The 21,629-nt window shown below is 38.7% G+C and overlaps 1 protein-coding gene across 2 annotated transcripts in view; it reads right to left on the bottom strand.

Annotated features, from left to right (window-relative positions):
• LOC124795416 (peptidoglycan recognition protein 1-like) overlaps nt 1-21,629 on the bottom strand; it is a 144,279-nt gene that overhangs the window by 68,291 nt on the left and 54,359 nt on the right. The window contains exon 1 of one of the 2 annotated variants that reach the window (XM_047259440.1): nt 18,656-19,094. The exons of the other annotated variant lie outside the window; for it this stretch is intronic. Within the exon in view, the coding sequence (XP_047115396.1) occupies nt 18,656-18,668 (13 nt within the window). The 5' untranslated portion in view covers nt 18,669-19,094. Of the gene's footprint in view, nt 1-18,655; nt 19,095-21,629 lie in introns of those variants that run through there. 2 annotated transcript variants of the gene reach the window in all.

Genomic DNA, 21,629 nt, shown 5'->3' on the forward strand with positions numbered 1-21,629 from the left:
AAATCACTCAAAGGTGGAGACAAATGCCATATGGCTGCATTCAAATCAACAGAAACATAAAGCCAGGATGTTTACCTTTTGCAAATTATTTAACCGTTTCAACACCATAAGTGGATGACCTGCAGCATCTTGTACAAAATTTATTATTACATCCGAGAAATACAGCATGGATATCAAAACTGAGAAAACAAAGGCTTTACGTGGAAATATCCAGTTTCAAGTTAAAACCGTCTGAAAAATAAAATCCTCGAAAGAGAGAACACATTCACATATTTAGGCTGTAAACCATAATTTCTGGAAGAGGCAGATCTAGCTGAAAAAGCCACCTGGCATACAAAAACAATCGGAGTCAAAGACAGACAGTCCGTGAAATGTAATTCTTGCAACTAACAGCTGGTTACACCACATGGGATCGCAAAAGGAATAAAGAAGTTTTAAAGGAACGTAAAATCGAGCCCATCGCACGTTGTATTCAGAACTACCGAAAAAACTAGATAAATTTGCAGCTAATGAGCTAAAGCCGATCGCAAAATCAATGCTACACTGCTACCTCGACGATGGTCGAACAATGAAAAGATGGCAGGAGAACGTGTCAGCAAGCCCATAACAGGTCAAGAGGCCTAATACTTCAAAAGTGGACACAGTGTCGACCGCAAAAACATTAATTTTGATAGTAACCGGTTTCGGTCAGTTTTTGACCAACCTCAAACCCTTATACTGAAACATGAACATAGAATGGATTTAGAGAGAAACATGATAATGGGTAATAAGATATAGAACACATCATATATATAACAAATACTAAAAGAAAAAATTATACCCATGATGGTAGACGTTGGCTGTGAATGGAGCGTGTTTTGTAATTTCACGAACCTCAACTGTTAAGGAGAGCAACGCAGCTGTTGCTTAAATACAGGATACTCCCCCCACTGCATACCGAATTAAGTCGGCGATAAGGCCCTATACACGCCCGACCGACAGCATTGATTACAGCGCCGCCGTGTTATGATTTATTTATCTTAAATGCACTGTGTTTATGTTGTACGAAATCCCGTTTGGTTTTCCACGGAAACAGAAACGGGGTTTATATTACCTGCCGTCAGTGCCTTTCGTTCTCAGGACTAGGAATCATCGTAAAATAAATGAATCCGAATCTGTGTCAGTCTGGGTTAAAGGTGCTGATAATTGTAAAGAAATTGTACTCGCCAGTGATCTTACCCATTATTATAGAAAGTAAATAAAAACTCTCCCTTCCCTATTCCTTACCACAAAAAAAATTCAGCACATTATTCCATCAGCCACATGGGAGATACGCTGTGTGAGCGTTGACCTTAGTTGTTACGCAACCAATTATCGCTCTGTGTTTACAAACATGGGGATGAAATGATGAAGATCAGGACAACACAACACCCAGTCCCTGAGCGGAGAAAATCTCCGAGCCAGCCGGGAATCGAACCCGGGCTCTTAGGATTGACATTCTGTCGCGCTGACCACTTTTTTTATTTTTATTTTTTTTTATCTGCTCGGGGCGGACGTCGTAAGACTTCCGTTTAAGTTCGTTGTTGATCGATTAACTCAGTTTTTTTTTATTACAGACGGCAGCTAACACTCTCACCGAACACACTGAGCTACCGTGCCGGCTATCACTCAGCTACCGGTGGCGGACATCGTTGGTAGAGACCAGTGAATATGAAATTACACACGGCACGATTTCGTGGGTGGGGTGTTGCCGGAGGGTTGGTGGGGGGAGGATGGTGTCGGCAAGGAATGTTCGTCGGTCTCTGGGTCAAAACGCCTTCGAACGTCCAATACGTCGGTCGGTTGGTACCTGTGTGTAGGGCCCTATAGCCAGTCATGCATACAGGACGTAAAACCGTTATAATGTATATACAGAATAGTTACACGAAAACTAACAACAAATAAGAAATATGTGCATTACATTATATAAAGTACCTGCTACAAACAGCATTTCGTCAGTATGCGATATATATATATATATATATATATATATATATATATATATATATATATATATATATATATATATATATATAAGAGGGATAATCGGTTGTGAGAATACAGATAGCCGTCTGAGTGCATACCAGATACTGTAGATTGCTCCTTGTAACCTCCCCACCGTAATAAAAATTTGAAAGAAAGAAACACGACAATATTTAATTGTGAATGCTAATGGACATTGCGCTAATTGTAACCTGCCCACAATGAAATTTACTGACAATGGCAACAAAAATGTGAAATTCGCAATCTGACTCAAATATAAATTCTTCACAAAATTTAAAGTCCGTTCAGTGACAAGAAAATACAATTAAACCGAAATATCGGTCTTTGGCCCTGTGCAAAACAATCAGAATTAAAGTCTTACCTCAGAATAAATGGATGTCACATTTCTGCTCTTTTTTGTGCGCACGGCTTGGAGGAACTGCATTGCAAATAATAATATTTCTTTTTTTGGTGATTTTACTGAAATTTTTCTTAAAAAAAAAATGGAGTGAAATGGGAAGTGCAACGAAATCTTTAGTTCAATAAAAAATTAAATTTTTTGAAAAAATGCTTTTGAAATAAAAATTATTATTGGGGGACTTGTTGGACAATAATTACAATAAATAAAATTTTTCATTATCTAATGATTATATTAATTAACAGTATACCTTATTCACCATCTTGACCAGTGTCGCCGACCGCCTACATCACACAACCGCACTGGGCTGCTACTACTGACCGACCGCTCTGCATGACGACTATTAGCGTACTGCACTGCACGACTACTGACAGAGTACTACTCTCAACTAGACAGAGCTACAGACTCGCAACGACAACTGACAGACTCGCAACGACTGACTGACTGACTCGCAACGCTCGCAACACTCGCGCGGTCAAGCGCATACTCTCTGGTCACAGATGCTACAATGCCTCGCCATCGCTGCTGCGTTACATACGTGTTTCATAACCCTCCACTGGGGGGGCAAAAATTTGGCGGCGATGGTGAGTCATTTGGACTTGCCAATCGCGGCAAAATTTTTTAATTAATTAATAAACTTCTACAATTTACAGAATATTTAGATGTAGTACATAAGGTAAATGTTGTGCACACGCACGAAGTACAAGATATATCAGACAAAGACAAAATGTGAGTACAAAACATAGTAACAAATCAGAAAAATGTATATACAAATTATTTGACAGATAACAAAGTGCACAGGCACTGAAAAAATTCTTTAGCATATTCAGAACAAATAAACAGACTGGCAAAAAATATTATGTTGACAAGTGACATGAGTGCAGATGCACTGGAGTTGAGAACATATCAGCAAATGATGAAATGTATATACAATTAGTAACAAATGACATAAGTGCATACGCATTGAAGTATTGAATATACAGAATAGTACAAATCATATTGAAAAATGAGAAAAGTGCACAGGCACTGAAGTTCAGTAGGAAACATATTAACACCTAACATAAGTGCACATGCACTGTAGTTCAGAACATATCATTACAATAAAAATGTATATACAATATAAAAGACAAGAGTGTACATATACTGTACTTCAGAACAAATAAAAAAAAATGTCTTTAGTATTTTCGCAATAAATAAACATAATGGCAAAAAAAAAAATCATGTCCAAAGTGCACACGCACTGAAAAAATGTCTTTAGCATTTTCACAACAAATAAACATAATGGCAAAACATCATGTCGACCAGTGACATAAGTGTACTCGCACTGAAGTTCAGCGAATCGAAAAAAATGTATAACCTACGAACAGAAATGATTTTCATTATGTGACAAGAATCAGGATAGGAAAGGGAAGGATTGCATCATGGTTGTAGCACTTTAGATTGCACACAGCTGTTCTGAAAGTCCATACCTTTCCACAGAAGTACAACACCAAGTGACACAACTTGAAGTTCTTTTCCCATCAGAATTTATCAGTGTAGCCAAGACACTGAACTGTCGTAGTAATGTTCCATATGTTCATTTTGGCAGTACATTAGGTACACCAAACAGTGGGACCATAATAATGTCTTCATCGCTCATGGTGGTGGACAGCATGTCGTGTCAACACCACGCTCTTACAAGGCACACCCACGTAGAATTAGTGCAAAACCAAATATAGTGCTCCATGATCACTAGGATAAACAGGACAAATGGACATTGCAATAATTCAGGGTAGTCAGCTTATGAGGTGAAGGACATCAAGTCACATAATATTGACAATTAGAGACTTAATTAGTTTGTGGCATTCATAGCCCAGTTATTGAACATTTCTGTACCAAGTATGTAGTATTACAGAAAAATGTTCATTAATTGTTTTACATGGAATCAGTAGCCTTCTTTTCCTGGTTACAAAGCATTATTAAATAATCGCATTCTTTTCAGTTACAGAGTGTAATTAAGAATCATTAACCTTCTCCTAATTACAGTTAATTAATCATTTGTCATTTCAATAATAATCATTAGCCTTTTCCTAATTACAGTTAATTAATCATTTGTCATTCCAATAATAATCATTAGCCTTTTCCTAATTACAGTTAATTAATCATTTGTCGTTAATTAATCATTTGTCTAATTACAGTTAATTAATCATTTGTCGTTAATTAATCATTTGTCATTCCAATAGTAAGAATTATTAGTCTTCTCCTAATTACAAAGCATTATTAAACAGTACCATAGTTAATTAATTAGTGTCATTCCAATCTATTAAGAATCACTAGCTGGCATCATGGGTAATCGTATTACAATAAACAGTGGCAGTCCTTGGCCAGTTACAAAGTATATTTAGTATGACAGAATAATGTTCATCAGAAGTCTTGGTTGAAAAGGAGAGTCAATTATTGGCCTAGCATTAACATAATACATTGAGTGATACAAATTATTGGCACTCATTGGCCATTAACCAAAACATGAAAACTCAACATGGGAAAAAAAGGGCTAATTAATGGCATAATTAATAACAATTCTTCAAGTGACATTAATTATTGGCACTCAGTGGCCAGCAAGTATTGAATAGAATCATCATTCAGTATTATTCAGATTATTACGAAGTCATTATTAAAAATCAGTTAATTACAGTCATAGCATTAATAATCACAGGCATTATAAGTAGTCTCATTACAATAAACAGTGTTTCTCCTTCAGTAGTATTCAGATCATTACAAAGTCATTATTAAAATCAGTTAATTAGTCATAGCATTAGTAATCATAGGCATTATAAGTAGTCTCATTACAATAAACAGTGGCAGTTATTAACTAGTGACAAAGCATTATTTTAAATATATACTTTTTTTTTGTCTCATTAAGAAGTCATTACTCAAGTGACATACTATTCAGAGCTAATCAGTATTATTCAGAATTTTCTCAAACTGGTATCACTATTTGGGACTGGTAATACATTTTTTTTGTTAGCAATGCATTGCGTTGAGATCGATAATTAATTGCTGAGGCATAACACTATTTGCTTTTGACCTATTGCTGCAAATGAGGATAGGTAACGTCATTCGTCATGAGTCAGCTGTAGCAAGGTTATGCAACAAGGCAGTATATGTGATCACGTTTATAAATGATAAACACAAATGGGTAAAAAATAAAAATGCAAGTACTAGAACAGGTATAATAACTAACAGGTTTAGTAAGTATAATGAAAAACTTCTCCTGAAAAAAATACAAAATGGATTATTGACCTGAAAGAAGAAACGCATTAGTATGCTGAAAAGTAGTGAACCTCGAATTAACAGGTAGTGAAATGTGTATAAAAATGTGTTCCATAGCTGTCCTTTCCAAAACTTTCTGTCATCCTACTATGCAATGTAACACCTGCTGTCAAAACAAACTGCAACAAATACTTAAATAACTACATAGCATAAATACATAACTTCAACATTATCCTCATCTGTAAAGAAAAAAAAAACTTCATTATCCATATTATCATAACTTCATTATCATCATCACCTGTAAAGAAAAACTTCATTATTCATAATACCATATCCTTCATCATTATTCATCAGTATCATTATCATCTGCAAAAAATCACTTCACTACTCATTATATAACTATTCCTTATCACTAGCATATTTCATCACTAAAACTAAGATGTGTAGTTCAGTCTGACAGCCTGCATCAATCACCTTGTATTCTGAAAGAAAGAATTAGTTAAGACTGCTATTCTACGGTGAGTATAGTATATTCTTGTTAATGTTTGCCAATCCTGATCCATTTACTCTTCCTCATAAAGCTATTGCATCTTCTTTCGTTTATTCCGTAGGTGAAATTCCCATTTATGTTAAATTTATTTCTTAGAATCATCATTCCTTTCTGAAATTGATGAACAAAGATTAATGTCCTGCATTTAAATCATATACCCACTAAATAATGACTAGTTTATGGTGACATAATTAAGCATACAGCATAACATGACAGAAAACGTAATATGTCAAAGACATTGACAGTGTTCAGATGCAAAAATGTACACAGAATAATACAATGCAGCAGCAAAAAATGTAAAACAGTCACGATGTTGAGATATCATAGGGCAAAAAAAAATGTCAAAGTCAACTGGTGTGTGTTATATCTTAGCTATTTCACAGTGCATATAAACAAAACTGGAATACAATCGTACATAAAAAGACAAATGTGACGTTCGTTGTGTTCAGCTTGTATGTAGTGTAGTTAATAGAGGCGAGAATTAAAGACTTTAATGGAGAGAGAATTTGATAGAATTAATACGTCATTACATAGAATTGCATAATTATTCATAAAATACGTAAGTTCATCTGGAAAAGTATGCACGGTCTGATGTGTAACGACAAGAAAAGCGACCTGCTAACCTTACCTTGCCGGGCACTTGCCAAAAAAAAAATACGATAATCATCAGTAATTAGTCAGGTGAAGCAATTGCATTAGTAAATGGCATCATAGTGTGTTGAATCATACAGTGGTTTCACTCAATAAACGGTTTAATGTTTGAGATATGGTGATTGCCTTTCGATTTTCTGGTTCTCAAAGTTTCGACGTGTACAACATTGGGGTGAGGGATGCTGCGAATCCGATATGGACCTGCGTATAGAAGTTCAAATTTACTGCACTTACCTTTTAATTTGCTGGATAAATAGTGTGTACGTACTAGTATCTTCTGTCCAACGTGAAAGACGCGGTGTGTACAAACCTGTTTTTGCTGTCTTCTCCGGCGCTCTGCGGCACGTTTGATGTTGTTCAGCGCAATGTCAATTATTTCGTGGTGTCGTAATCGACGAGATGTAGGAAATGTTATTAATTCTTTAATTTTGTTAGGTGGTTCAGCATTTTTCAGTATAACAGACGGAGATAGCATAGTGGATTCATTTGGTATGGAATTAATTACATCTTGGAATGAGAGTATGTATGTATCCCAATCAATATGTCTTTTGTGGCAGTATATTCGGCACAGCTTACCAATTTCTTTCATTAATCTTTCACAAGGGTTCGAAGAAGCGTGGTACTTGGATATATAAATCGGAGAAATGTTTCTGGCTCGTAACATGCGTGTCCATATGGTACTACGAAATTGAGATCCATTGTCAGAAATTACTTTCATCACATGCCCTACATGAGATAGAAAATGTTTTACAAATGATTTCGAAACAGTTTTAGCAGTAGCTTTGCGTAATGGAGTGAAAGTAACAAATTTTGAAGTGAGCTCAACAGCGACAAAGATGTAGCAAAAACCTCTGTTAGTTCTGGGAATCGGACCAAAAATATCTACAGCGGCCATATGTCTTAATTTAACAGGTATAATGGGATATAATGGAGGAATATGCAAAGTGGTGTCTGATTTAGCTTTCTGGCAAATTTTACAAGACGCTAAAACTCGTCGTATATGTTTCTCCATGTTGGTAAAATAACAGTTCTGTCTCAGTATAAGAAAACATTTTCGTACTCCGTAATGTGTGTAACTTAAATGAGTGTACCAAATTAATTTGTTAACCAGTTCGTCAGGAATGCATAATAACCAATTGTTGCTGTCAGGATGAGAGCGGCGAAACAGAATGTCATTGCGTACAGTGTAGTGGTTCCTAATCGTAACATTTTTCCTATCTTGCCAAAGGTGTTTAATTTCTTTCCACACGTTGTCTTTATTTTGTTCTTGTGCTATGTCCTGTAATGACGATGAAATAAAATTTTCAAATGCAACTTGCTGAATGTACATGACACTGAAATTTGTTTTGCAGAAGTTGGTTGCTACGTCTTGCTGATTGTTGCCGAGAGAACGCGACAGTGCGTCTGCTATAACATTTTGTGTGCCGGGAATGTGAACAATCGTAAAATTAAATTCCTGTAAATAAAGTTTCCATCTACTTAACCTGTCGTGAGTGAATTTAGCCGAAAGTAAAAATTGTATTGCTCTGTGGTCTGTGTAAACAGTAGTATGTCTGCCATAAAGAAAGTGCCTAAATCTCGTGAAAGCCCATACAACACATAATGTTTCCACTTCTGTAACGGAATAATTTCGCTCAGCAGGTGACAGAATGCGACTTGCAAATGCGATGTTTTTAATTACTGTAGAGCCATCTTCTTCAATTTCCTGGAAAATGTGTACGCCTAAAGCGGGGTTAGAACCGTCGGTGGCAATGGAAAAATTTCTAGTAAGATCTGGGTGCGATAAAAGTGGAGCATTCAACAAAGCATGTTTCAAATAACATTCTCGTGAACAAAATTCTGCGTGTCAAAAGTAATGTTTGCGTTACTGTAATATGCAATCTGTACTGTGTCTGGTCAAATTCTGTCGTACGTGCTATTATCTACGGGAGAATGTTGTGGCATATCCACTATATGAACTGTTCTATTATTTCTTACTGACGTATTACGCTATCGATGACACCTATTGTCTGTTCCATTCATGATTATTTGTTGTTGCTGATGTTGTTGCTGCTCATAAGATCGACTGTTATTAAATGTACGCTGAAAATTGTGCTCATCATTTTTACGTCTGTCATGATTGTAATTTCTATACGGCGCATTGCGATGCGAGTTGAAATAGTGTGTTGTCTGTACGTTGTTATTTCTTTGCTGCCATGCGTTACTATTTGTTGGGGCTGGGACTATACGTGCACGCGGCGAAACATTAAAGTTTGGTTGACCTTGTAGACTGCATTGTTGGTTAGGTATGCTAAGCGGCTGACTTTCATGCTATTGTAGTGAAAAACATCTATTATTACAAAACTGTGGTTGCGACTGCCGAAAATTTTGTACATACTGATGATTACGATTTTATCTGTTATTAAATTTACGGCGGTAGTTGTCATTACGGGAGTGCCCACTGAAAATTGTCACATTCGGTAAAAGTTTGTCATATCCGGTTTTCATTACATGTTTCTTAATACTAGGTAGAGCAATAGTTAAAGAGCAGTTTTGATAGATATAAAGGATAGTAGAAGAAAAGGCAGCAGTGCAGAAAACTAAAGATGAAACAGCACTACTACAGCTCGGGGCCCTATGCTCGCTACGGCACATATTCATTAAAGCGTAATGAATCCCCTGAGGTCTATTACGCACTGCAAATACATTTCAGCTTTTGCGTTGCACGCAATAGCGGTAAAAATCCAAAGGCAAATTGTTGTATCCGTGCTAATTCAAATTTCTGCATTATAGGCAATGCTGTTGTAAATACAAAAATAAATTGTCGCATCTGGTTCAAAGCTAGCTCCTGCATTACAGGTAATAGCGGTGAATGTACAAAGATAAATTGTCGTACACAGTGCAAAGCGTGTACCTGTACGCTGTCATTAAATTCCTTACATTTTCTTACAAATGCAAATTGCTTATAATCAACCTTCTCGTCATTGAATTTGATAACACGTTCAGGTTTGTGTGTGAATCTGTTCGTCTGTGTCATTTCGGATTTCAAGTTGCATAGCTTTTCAAATTTTAAGTCGCGTGGCTTTTCGGATTTTAATTCGCGTAGTCTCTGTAAATTGCTCACATTATACGTGTTGCGCGAGTCTGACGGATGTTCGCGAAGTGGCGTCTGCTGTGATGTGTTATTAACTGAAGTGTTTTTCGTTTCTGTTACTTCTTGTTGTAAACTTGATAGTTTTCTACGCAACGTGTTGTTAGACGAATCGATCTCATTAATTGTCTGCTGTAAATTTTGAAATTCAGGTGTTTGATTAAATGAAACCGGTGAAGTATCGTCTGATTTATTGTCATTAGCACTTTCGATAGCATCAATACGAATGGCCAATTCATCATATTTTTCAGTCAGTATTTTTGCCTGATCGTCAGTTTTAGTGTCAGTAGCATTAATCTGTTTTTGCAATTTACGCGTAGTTTCATTCAGTTTTTTAACGTCAGATTTGACGACATCGGAATCCTGTGCTAGTTCTAATTGTTCGAATCTATCTGTCACTGTTTGAATATTTACTGTGTGTGTATCTGTTTTTGATTTAAGGTCAGAAATTTCATCCCGTAATTCCGCGTTCAATTGTTCTATGGTATTAATTTTGTCGGACACTGTAGTAATATTATTGTCTACATACGTCTTCGCTTTCGCGAATATTTTATGTTTGTCCTCTTGTCTTTGTGCAGTGATTGTTTCCATGACTTGTCGTTTTACTTTGTTTTGATCCTGAATAAATCTGCGGAAACGCGTATCACTGTTCTGTATGTGCTGATTAAAGCGCTCGTTAATCTGAGTGTTCTGCTGTTCGAATTTCGCGTCTATCTTTGCGTCCATAGTGCGCGAAAGTTCTACCGTCATTGCTCTAAACTCGTCCCGTAATTGTGCAGCTTTTTCAGAGCATTGTTTAGCGACTCCGCTAATTTCGTCTCTGAGTGTATCTGTTGCGGCTGTTTGCATTTCTCTTAATTCCTGCGCAACAGACTTAATTTCTTCGCTATTTTTTTTTGAACAAGCCTCAATTTCCACGCGCAACTGTTCCTTAGTGTCATGGCATTGCGCGGCAACGGCTCTAATTTGTTCACTAAGCTGTCTGGAATTGTCGTCTAATTTTTCATTTTGTTGTCTGAGCTGTTCACTAAGTTGTTTGAAATTCTCTTTAAATTGTTTGTTATCTACACTCTGTTGTTTGACCTGTTCACTGAGTTGTTTGAGATTGTTGTCAGTTTTCTCACTCTGTTGTTTGATATCTACACCAATATCGTTCTTAAATTGTAACATTATTGCCATAAATTGATTCAAATCAAATGTAGCATTACCTACTCCATTATCTGTGCTGTTTGATTGTGTACCTGGAATTGTCGCGCTTTGTGTGACCATTTGGTCATTCTGCAATTTACAAAAAGGATTATCAGTCGGACCTACACTGTCACTCACTATTTCGGAATTAAATAAATCCGTCGTACTTTGTGTACCCTGTTCATTTTCATTACACAAATTTGTCTGTACGTTACTTGAGTTTTCCAAATCGGGTGTGTTAAGCTGGGTAGCGCTCATTACAATGGAGCGTCCCGCGTCATCAATTGTCGTCAAATTAACAGAAGAGACAATTGAGTTCGTTTGTTCATCATTAAGATAAAACTCATCATTAATGGTTGTAATGCACTGATTGTTAGTGAACGCAGGATTGTCATCATCACACTGCGTGTCATAATTACTATCGGTCACGCTGTTTAAGTCGGTAATTTCATTCAAAATACCTCGCGATACACTATTCACAGTCTTTCGCGGCATTTTTACAATAGTCACAATTTTTCAGAAAATAAATAAGCACAATGCAAAAGCAACACACAAATACAACAGAGCAACGAATTGCCGTTGACCTGTAGAAAGAAAGTCACAAAATTAGTAAAAGCGTGGCGCCAAATCCTAATTATATCTAAGCAAATAAGAGCAGATATCTGACTGTTTTTCAAAAGATTCTCAACGAAATACGATCCTGGACTGGGTGTCGCCAAGTGTAACCTCCCCACCGTAATAAAAATTTGAAAGAAAGAAACACGACAATATTTAATTGTGAATGCTAATGGACATTGCGCTAATTGTAACCTGCCCACAATGAAATTTACTGACAATGGCAACAAAAATGTGAAATTCGCAATCTGACTCAAATATAAATTCTTCACAAAATTTAAAGTCCGTTCAGTGACAAGAAAATACAATTAAACCGAAATATCGGTCTTTGGCCCTGTGCAAAACAATCAGAATTAAAGTCTTACCTCAGAATAAATGGATGTCACATTTCTGCTCTTTTTTGTGCGCACGGCTTGGAGGAACTGCATTGCAAATAATAATATTTCTTTTTTTGGTGATTTTACTGAAATTTTTCTTTAAAAAAAATGGAGTGAAATGGGAAGTGCAACGAAATCTTTAGTTCAATAAAAAATTAAATTTTTTGAAAAAATGCTTTTGAAATAAAAATTATTATTGGGGGACTTGTTGGACAATAATTACAATAAATAAAATTTTTCATTATCTAATGATTATATTAATTAACAGTATACCTTATTCACCATCTTGACCAGTGTCGCCGACCGCCTACATCACACAACCGCACTGGGCTGCTACTACTGACCGACCGCTCTGCATGACGACTATTAGCGTACTGCACTGCACGACTACTGACAGAGTACTACTCTCAACTAGACAGAGCTACAGACTCGCAACGACAACTGACAGACTCGCAACGACTGACTGACTGACTCGCAACGCTCGCAACACTCGCGCGGTCAAGCGCATACTCTCTGGTCACAGATGCTACAATGCCTCGCCATCGCTGCTGCGTTACATACGTGTTTCATCCTGCATCGTAGTGCCAGTGAAAACACTGCTTGAGTGACGCCGTTATTTACCATAGAAGCGGTGTGGAGGTGTCGATGTGCACGTTTCAACAAAAGATGAATTCGTTGCAAAATACTGGCATGCAAGTATTAATAAAACGGATGTCGTAAGATGTGTCAGATCCTGCATTTGACAATGACCAAATAACCAACAAGGTAACAAGTAAAGTAGGATACGTAATACCAAAAGCATGGGAAAATACGTTACACCAAAAGAAGTACGGCACAAAGTCTCACTGACCTATTGCGGTAGTCAAAAGCATAAAACATCAAGCACAAGAAATTGAAGTTAGAAGAACTGTGAACTAACAGTAAGTTCCATAAAACAGGCGTGCATAACGTCAGAGGTACTGGTAGGTTGGCTCTGAGCACTATGGGACTTAACATCTGTGGTCATCAGTCCCCTAGAACTTAGAAATACTTAAACCTAACTAACCTAAGGACATCACACACATTCATGCCCGAGGCAGGATTCGAACCTGCGACCGTAGAAGCAGCGCGATTCCGGACTGAAGCGCCTAAAACCACTCGGCCACAGCGGCCGGACTCATCTAACTAGTCATAAATGTAAAACAAACGCATAAGCAGACAAAAGTTAAAAGTTATTGCGAATATAGTTGTTTATAGTCACAAAAAGTCTATAACATAGCAGTAAGCAGGAAGTTACAAATTTGATTTGGAGAAATAAAAGAGGAATAAAACAAACAGAAGTAAAATAGCGTTCTTCAGTTAGCCTTGAGCAAAATCAACATATTACATCAAGGGAGACACAGAAATTGTCATGAAACAAACTGGGCCTTTTAACGCAGTCATGATTAGAACTTAAAAACATAAGCAGCCAAGAGTTTAAAAGGAATTGAACAAACTTTTTTATAATGGAAACATTCCATAAAAAATAAGAGAGGAACGGCGGAGCGGGAACATTTTATAGTCAGTCTTCAACAAGATCACAGAAATATTTTTCTCTGTAGTTTAATTTCTCGTTGAGTGCGGGCGAACGTTCATTTTTGTAGTGAGCATAAATTTCTATCTCTCCTAACGTGTTAAGTAACAATTCTTAAGGTGAATTGTGAAGAAGTTTTAAGTTATTCGTTTTAGATCCTGCCGAGTGACTGTGATGTGCCAGGTGTTGGCCAAATACTGATAATATTACGCATCGTACCAGAACTATGTTCCTAGCAACGAGTAGTCACATTTCCTACCTCTCTGGCTAGTGTATTGTTTGTCGCAATCTTTACATAATATTTGTATATATCACTGCAGTTTCCAGTTGTACGAAGGGGGGGGGGGGGGGCTCTGAGCACCATGGGACTTAACTTCTAAGGTCATCAGTCCCCTAGAACTCAGAACTACTTAAACCTAACTAACCTAAGGACATCACAAACATCCATGCCCGAGGCAGGATTCGAACCTGCGACCGTAGCAGTCGCGCGGTTTCGGACTGAGCGCCTAGAACCGCTAGACCACCGCGGCCGGCTCCATTTGTACGTTTCAACCTATTCTGCAAAAGGTTATTAGTAGTAAAGGCCATTGTCAAATCGTATTCTCGAACAGTTTACTAATTTCGTCAGAAATTAAGCCGATGTATGTCATTTTGGTAAATTTGCTATGCGGGCCTAAGGTTCGATTCCCGGCCGGGGTCGAGATTTTATCCGCTCATGGACGGGGTGTTGTCTTGTCCTCACCATCATTTCATCATCGCCATCGCCAATGTGGCGCCGCCTGTTGCAGTCGGCAGCCGAACTTCCCCGGATGAGGCCTCCCAGCCGACAATGCCACACGTTCATTTTTTTTTTTTTTTTTTTTTTTGATTGGGAGCTGTAATAATGCTGCCAGATTGCTGCAATTTACGAAGCAAATAATCAACTTCATTGGAGTTAAAACAGTTAGCTTTCGCAATTTGTTTTAAAATGTCTAGTTCTTTTTGGATTGCATCTGGTTCCAGAAGTACTTAAATTATTGTGTAAATCATAGATTTGAAAAGGCTTTTTTCGTATTTAGAAGGATGACGTGAGTTTGCATTATAATTACACCAGTGGCGGTAGACGTTCTGTAAATGGTAAAACAATTGTTACCCTTGCAATTTAAAATGATTAGATCTAAAAAGTTAATAATATTACTGTTTTCGTGTTCTATCATAAAAACAAGATTAGGATGAACGTTATTTAAAATGTTCCAGTGAGTGAATCCATCTCGTCTACGGAATCTTTTTATAGCAATATCATCTCTGGAACCTTTACATGGCAACAATGTGTCATCGACGTATCTCTTACGAAATAAAATTTTTGTTTAATTTTTAAATTACTTTTTGGCAGAACGCTTTTCTCCACGAGAAATGTTATCAAAAATTACAAGAGGCCTAATGGTTGATAGGAAGATGATGATTATGGTGACTTGAGCAAGGAAATATCGGTATGTTTTTGATATGTTCTTAAACTACAGCCTGCGGCACGTAGCATGACGTTTCCCCGCATAAAGGTAGAGCGATAGGGGAGCGAGGAGGGGATGAGGTTTGCGTAAGCCTGGCGGCACAGAGCCGGCGTTTCCAAACAGTGTTGCTGCGGAGAAGAATTAGGTTCATTTGCGTACTGTACATCGCATTACACATTTTAGATCCACGAGGAGAATAATAACTTTTATAACTAATTTCCATCAGTCATCTGTATGAGAGATGTCTTAATTCGAATGTTGAAGACGCTGCGTCTGATGCACCACGGATTTCAAAAAAAATGTTCAAATATGTGTGAATTCCTAAGGGATCAAACTGCTGAGGTCATGGGTCCCAAGATGTACACACTACTTAAACTACCTCATATTAAGAACAACACACACACAGCCATGCCCGAGGGAGGACTCGAACCTCCGGCTGGAGGGCTGCGCAATCCGTGACATGGCGCCTTACACCGGTCGGCCAGTCCGCGCGGCTTCCACGGCTTTACTCCCTGTAAAGTCGGAAGCAAGAACCACTGACGCAGTTTTGTAAAGACGTCAAGTACAATTTTTCTCAAAAATACGAATGTCTAACGGCAAGGTCATCGAAATCTGTAACAATATTTGCCATTTTGGTGCGATTATAAGTACAACTGTAGTACTTGTACACTGTCCCTGTAGATAAGAACCAAAAATGAAATTCACACGTTTCACATCTTCAGCGTCCAAGATCTGCAACTTTTCCGTTATGGATAACAGCAGATTTTGTAGATGAATGTTTCAAAAAGCTTACCTATTTTTTTCTACTTTCGTTCCCTAATTTGTTATGGCATCACAGCTTTCGCCAACTTTTCCTAACGGAGGAAAGTGTTTGTCACACAGAAACGTGTAATATGGATAATACGTAATATCCAATATAGTACTTCTTGAAGGCAGTCCATTAAACAGTTGTTTCCAACGATTGATTGCAATTCGAAAACAACAATAACATTCATCATTACAGTAAGAGGAAGAGAAAATCTTTACACTAGGCCGCGCGGAGTGGCCGCGTGGTTAGAGGCGCCATGTCACGGATTGCGTCCCCCCTCCTGCCGGAAGTTCGAGTCCTCTCTCGGCCATGGGTGTGTGTGTTGTTCTTAGCATAAGTTAGTTTAAGTAGTGTGTAAGCCTAGGAACCGATGACCTCAGCAGTTTGGTCCCTTAGGTATTTACGCACATATGAACGAATTTACACTAATCGTCAATGATCCACAATTTTGGGCAGAGAAATGACTGAGGTATTCAACCACAAAATAATCATTAAAGCGAAGAATTAAATGGATAACAAAATTAACTTCAGACACAAACTGAAACCATTATATTTGCTTGACAATTCCTCCTCCTCCACAGAACTTTTTAAAAATATGTAATTGTACATGCGTTTCTGTGGGCGTGTTTGAATGTAGTTAAATGTTAACCACTGTGTACAAAAATGAATTACTGGTAGCAAAGTTAAATGCAGAAGACTAAGCTGTAAATGGTCAATATGTTGTCATATTTTTCACTGAAAAAGACCATTATGAGTGTAAACTAACACGTTCCACAGTAAAGTCGGAAACAGCATTTATTATCCACAGATCAAGCAAACAAGTTCTTCGAAAAACTCGAGGGAATATTGCCCGATAAGATCGTAGAAAACGACCGAGATCTCGACAGGTAATCCTCCCTGTTAAGACATTTTCAATTCGTGCCTTGGAAATGACAAGTTGTTACCTATCTGAAATATTGGAGTTTTGACAATTTTATCCGGCTAAATTCTCGCGAGGGCATCTTGAATGCTGGGAAAAGCTTAAAGTTCACAACTAGCAAACTAACTTGCTGATTCGCCTTTGGCAATATATCGAAAATTATGGTTATGTCACTCATAAAAAGTGAATGTCTCTGTACTTCTTAGGATGCAGATTCCCAATCAATAAAAGTCAGGACATTTTCATATGCTACATATGCAACTGGTATTTTGTCACACAGGAATGTTTTTTTTAAATCACGAGTCTTTAGAAACAAGTACTATTATTATCTTTCCTTGTTCGAGAGTCTATATCGTAATACCATCGTCACTGCTATCTGAGTCTATGTCGGAATCATCTAACTATAAATTTACGATGATAGGTTCAAAGGTTCTATCCATCTTCATCTCCCAACAAAGTCCTCTTCCTGAAGATTTTCAGCGAGCCGCACACAGTCTGCCCGCACTGAAGGGGGGATGATGTCTATTGCTTCATGCACAAGCGATTCAATGTCTACTATCTAGAATGTTTTGTTTCTTTCCGTCACATAGCCTTTGACGTGTGCCCAAATTAATTCGATCTGGTTATACTGGCAGTGCTATGGTGGTAAACGCAAAACTCCGTGACCACATTCACGAGAAAGTAAGTCAAGTTCGTACGTTTTCTCACGCGACTTGTTTCAATCAACGAGCTGCAGCAGTGCTGCAACGGTCTGGCTAATAAAGTGCGCAATATTTTTATTTTCAAGCCAGAGCATAACATCCGCTTTCCTGGTGTCTGCACTTGGTGTTTCCTCTGTCACAGCTTATCCATTACAAAAACTTTTCAGTGGACCACTTCTCGAAAGTGACAGCGTTCATTTCCGATTGGTAGCCACTGCTCTCAGAAACAAAATCAGGAGAACGGCAACCATACAGAATAATAATTCGAGAACCGTCTCCTATCGGAACTTTAAAATACCCAGTACCATCACTCATTTTACAGTTTCCAGCAGCTTTTCCTGGAATGATTTTCATTCACCCATGTTTCATCCAAGTAATACACTGTTGAACTACTTTCTCTTACTTCTTGTGTCGTTCTCAGGAATGTGGCACGTGCTACAGCTATGTTACATCAAATGGTTCAAATTGCTCTAAGGGCTATGGGACTTAACATCTGAGCCGCGCGGGATTAGCCGAGCGGTCTAGTGCTGCAGTCACGGACTGTGCGGCTGGTCCCGCCAGAGGTTCGAGTCCTCCCTCGGGCATGGGTGTGTGTGTTTGTCCTTAGGATAATTTAGATTAAGTAGTGTGTAAGCTTAGGGACTGATGACCTTAGCAGTGAAGTCCCATAAGATTTCACACACATTTGAACTTAACATCTGAGGTCATCAGTCCCCTAGACTTAGAACTATTCAAACCTAACTAACCTTAGGACATCCATGCCCGAGGCAGGATTCGAACCTGCGACCGTAGCAGCGGCGCGGTTCCGGACTAAAGCGCCTAGAACCGCTCGGCCACAGAGGCCGGCTATGTCACATCTTTCCTTTAAAAACTTCATTCCATAGTTACTTTTAACATATTTGAAACCAATGTCTTTAAAAAAAAAATTGCATTGACAAAGCGCTTCCTTTGAACCCAATTTCCTTATGTATAATTGTAACGAGTTTTTGTGAAGTCGAATACTCACCTTTCATACACATTTCGAAGACGGAGGCGCCTTGAAAGTTTCTTGCGATTTCGATGCTCTTCAGGCGACACGAAACCAGCTTCTGACAGCTCCTACTGCTCTGACACTTTCATTTATAATTCGCTGTATAGTTCTCTTGTCTACACCACACGCTTCTGCAGTCTGTTGTTTTGTCTTCAAAACAATAACGATGGGAGTCCCACTTCCAGATTCACGTTTGAAAGAAACTGGAAACGCGGTAAATAATTCCCCTGGTCTGCTTGTGAAGCGCTTGACGTTTTTTTTATTTGGATGTCGCACTAACTCGTTGAAAGATAGACATTCACGGCTATACAGCTATAAGCAAATAACATCGACAGTTTAATGAATAATTCGTCCACTCTGTGAATGAAATTGCATTGTCGCGGAGTATGGTAACAGTGCAGCTTGCAGCAGATATGTTCTCGTAACTCTCGGCTAGCCACTAGGAAAGAGAATGAATGTTATTGGTTGCCAGCAGTTAATGGAGGGGGATGCGCAGAACAGTTGAATATTTGGCTGCCTTCCTACGTGAGGCGCAGTGCAGTACATCAGTTACCAGTTACGTCACACAGGAAGCGCCAGTGCTGTAAAGTCCGCCAAAGCACGCGTCGCCCATAGGAAGTGCTCGTGGCGAAACCACACGTAATCAGATTGTGGTTCCAGTCTGTTTATGCGTCCGTTGAAAGATCGCAATTCGTAGGCCCATTTCACGCAGAAGTGGCGTGGATCGAACGTCTGGCCGGGGAAGTGGCGCTGTTTCGAACCACCTCCATGTTAACGAATTAATCACCGTAGGGACGCGTGGCGGATATGTCCAAGTGGTGCGATGCTGTTTTCATTAATTTTTTAAGCCTCAAAAAAATTGTTTTATGTCGATGAAGCAAAGCTACACTCGTGTCTATAGATAGTTGCTCAGTAAAACTTTTACTTTCGCGTAAAAAGATAAAAAGAAACGCTGTTCTGGGATTCGCGTGTGTTCTCCGCTATGCAGTATTTCTCATTCGATTTTGATGAAACTAAAGTGATTTTTCGATTTTAAGAACCTTCAACATCGCAGCGCGTTAGCAATCGTTGGTTAATATATTAAAAAACTAGAAACCCGCCTCGATTGCGAAAAAAGCACCTAGTGTTAACCTAGGTTGAGGTGTAGATAACTACACCCTCTTCAGAACAATAAAACCAACAAGTGCCTAAGAAGACCTTTGTCAATGATTAAAAGAACACCATGGCTATACGTTTATAAACGAAAAAAGGAAAATACGAACAGTACATATGTACAAAGTCAAAACCACTACTTAACTTAATGGTGTACGCTCCACCTCACACCGGCCTATATTCGATGGGCCATGACCCGCCATAAACTTGAGCCATGGTGTTCTTTTAATCATTGACAAAGGTCTTCTTAGGCACTTGTTGGTTTTATTGTTCTGAAGAAGGTGTAGTTATCTACGCCGAAACCTAGGTTAACACTAGGTGCTTTTTTCGCAATCGAGGCGGGTTTCTAGTTTTTTAATATGATTTTTCGATGTCTCAGTATGACATCCCAGCTTGATAGTAAACGGGTTTTACTTCCGTCATTGCCCGCAGTTGTTGTGATACTTCTAAAATAAGTAAACCACTGAGCATATTTTGAGAAGTTTGCAATGAAAACAGTAGTCGCTGGTAAGTTTATGTCTGGTGCGTTCCTTCCCTTTAAAGTAGTAAGGGTGTCGGATGAAATATTTTGCCAGACATATTCATTTATTTCGAATAAGCCTTTGTGCAAGTTTTGGGTAGTGCGCTAAGATCCCTGAAACCCTCTGGTTCTCTCATGTACAGAAGGAATATGTTGCCCTTGGTGTTGGTAATGACTGGAATCCAGTTTTCTGGGTGAAAGGATATTTTGTTTCTCTCTCTAAGGCCAAAATCTCTGTCACATAGTAGGAAAGTAAGCTCTGTAACAAGCCATTTCTGGGCGACAGCAATGAAATATTTACATATGATTCGATTTTGGAAAAGAGTAGTAATATTTTGAACATCTCTCGCAAAATCAGCAATATTTAGGCACTCGTTCAAATGAAAATCGTGTGAAAACTAGGAATTATGATCAAAACAATCCAGTTTCGTAGCTTTTCTCTGAATGATCTCTTTCACTTTGTCTAACGCAAGAGAGAAACATTTTTGGGCCTATCTGTAAAAGTGCTGGAATGCATCGAATGTGCCATATTCCTTCCCTTTTTTCAATTGTAACGGATGTACCGGGTATCTTCTTCGCTGCTCAACGTTTACGAGTCACAAAAGATCCAGAGCATCAATATTTTTGTCTAATGAAGACGCCATATTCTGATCCATTCGTAGCACGACCGTCCCGCGCCTCTCTGCCAGCGCCACTTCAGTGTGAACTGCTAACGTCGCCTCTGCGCCATGTCCCTGAATCGCTGCCGCCAGTCGTCCGCACCATGTCATTTCAATGTTGATTGCAACTGACAGAGAGAGCGGCTGAGGCAGCTACCAACCGTAAAATCAGTTCATCTCGCGTGTGAATAGCAAAGAGCAGTGCCGCTGGACCGACGAGCTCAACGAACAATCACTTTTTTTGCATCCTAAAGTCGAAAAACAACGAATAGAATACAGGGTGAATCGAAAAGGATGTTACAACTTTGGAATGATGTGGAAATTTATTGAGATCACTTACCGAATCGGTAGCTGTGTGTTGTGTACATAGCTCCGCGTGGTCAGCGCGTACACAACTTTCCCATTAGAGCGCGCCCGCTAAGCACAACAGCGCAGGCGCAGCGCTCGTCCGTTTCCGCACTACGAGATGGCGCTGCCACAGAGACGGACCAAATTCTGCTTCCGCCGATCCACGTATTAATATGTAACGCAGCCAATGAGATTGCTGCCAACGTAGAACCTTTTCTCCTCACGGATCACACTCACGCAGTGATACATGAACGCACGAGGTACCAGTCTG

The sequence above is a fragment of the Schistocerca piceifrons genome, chromosome 4 (assembly GCF_021461385.2).
Source record: "Schistocerca piceifrons isolate TAMUIC-IGC-003096 chromosome 4, iqSchPice1.1, whole genome shotgun sequence".
Taxonomy (NCBI): Eukaryota; Metazoa; Arthropoda; class Insecta; order Orthoptera; family Acrididae; genus Schistocerca; species Schistocerca piceifrons.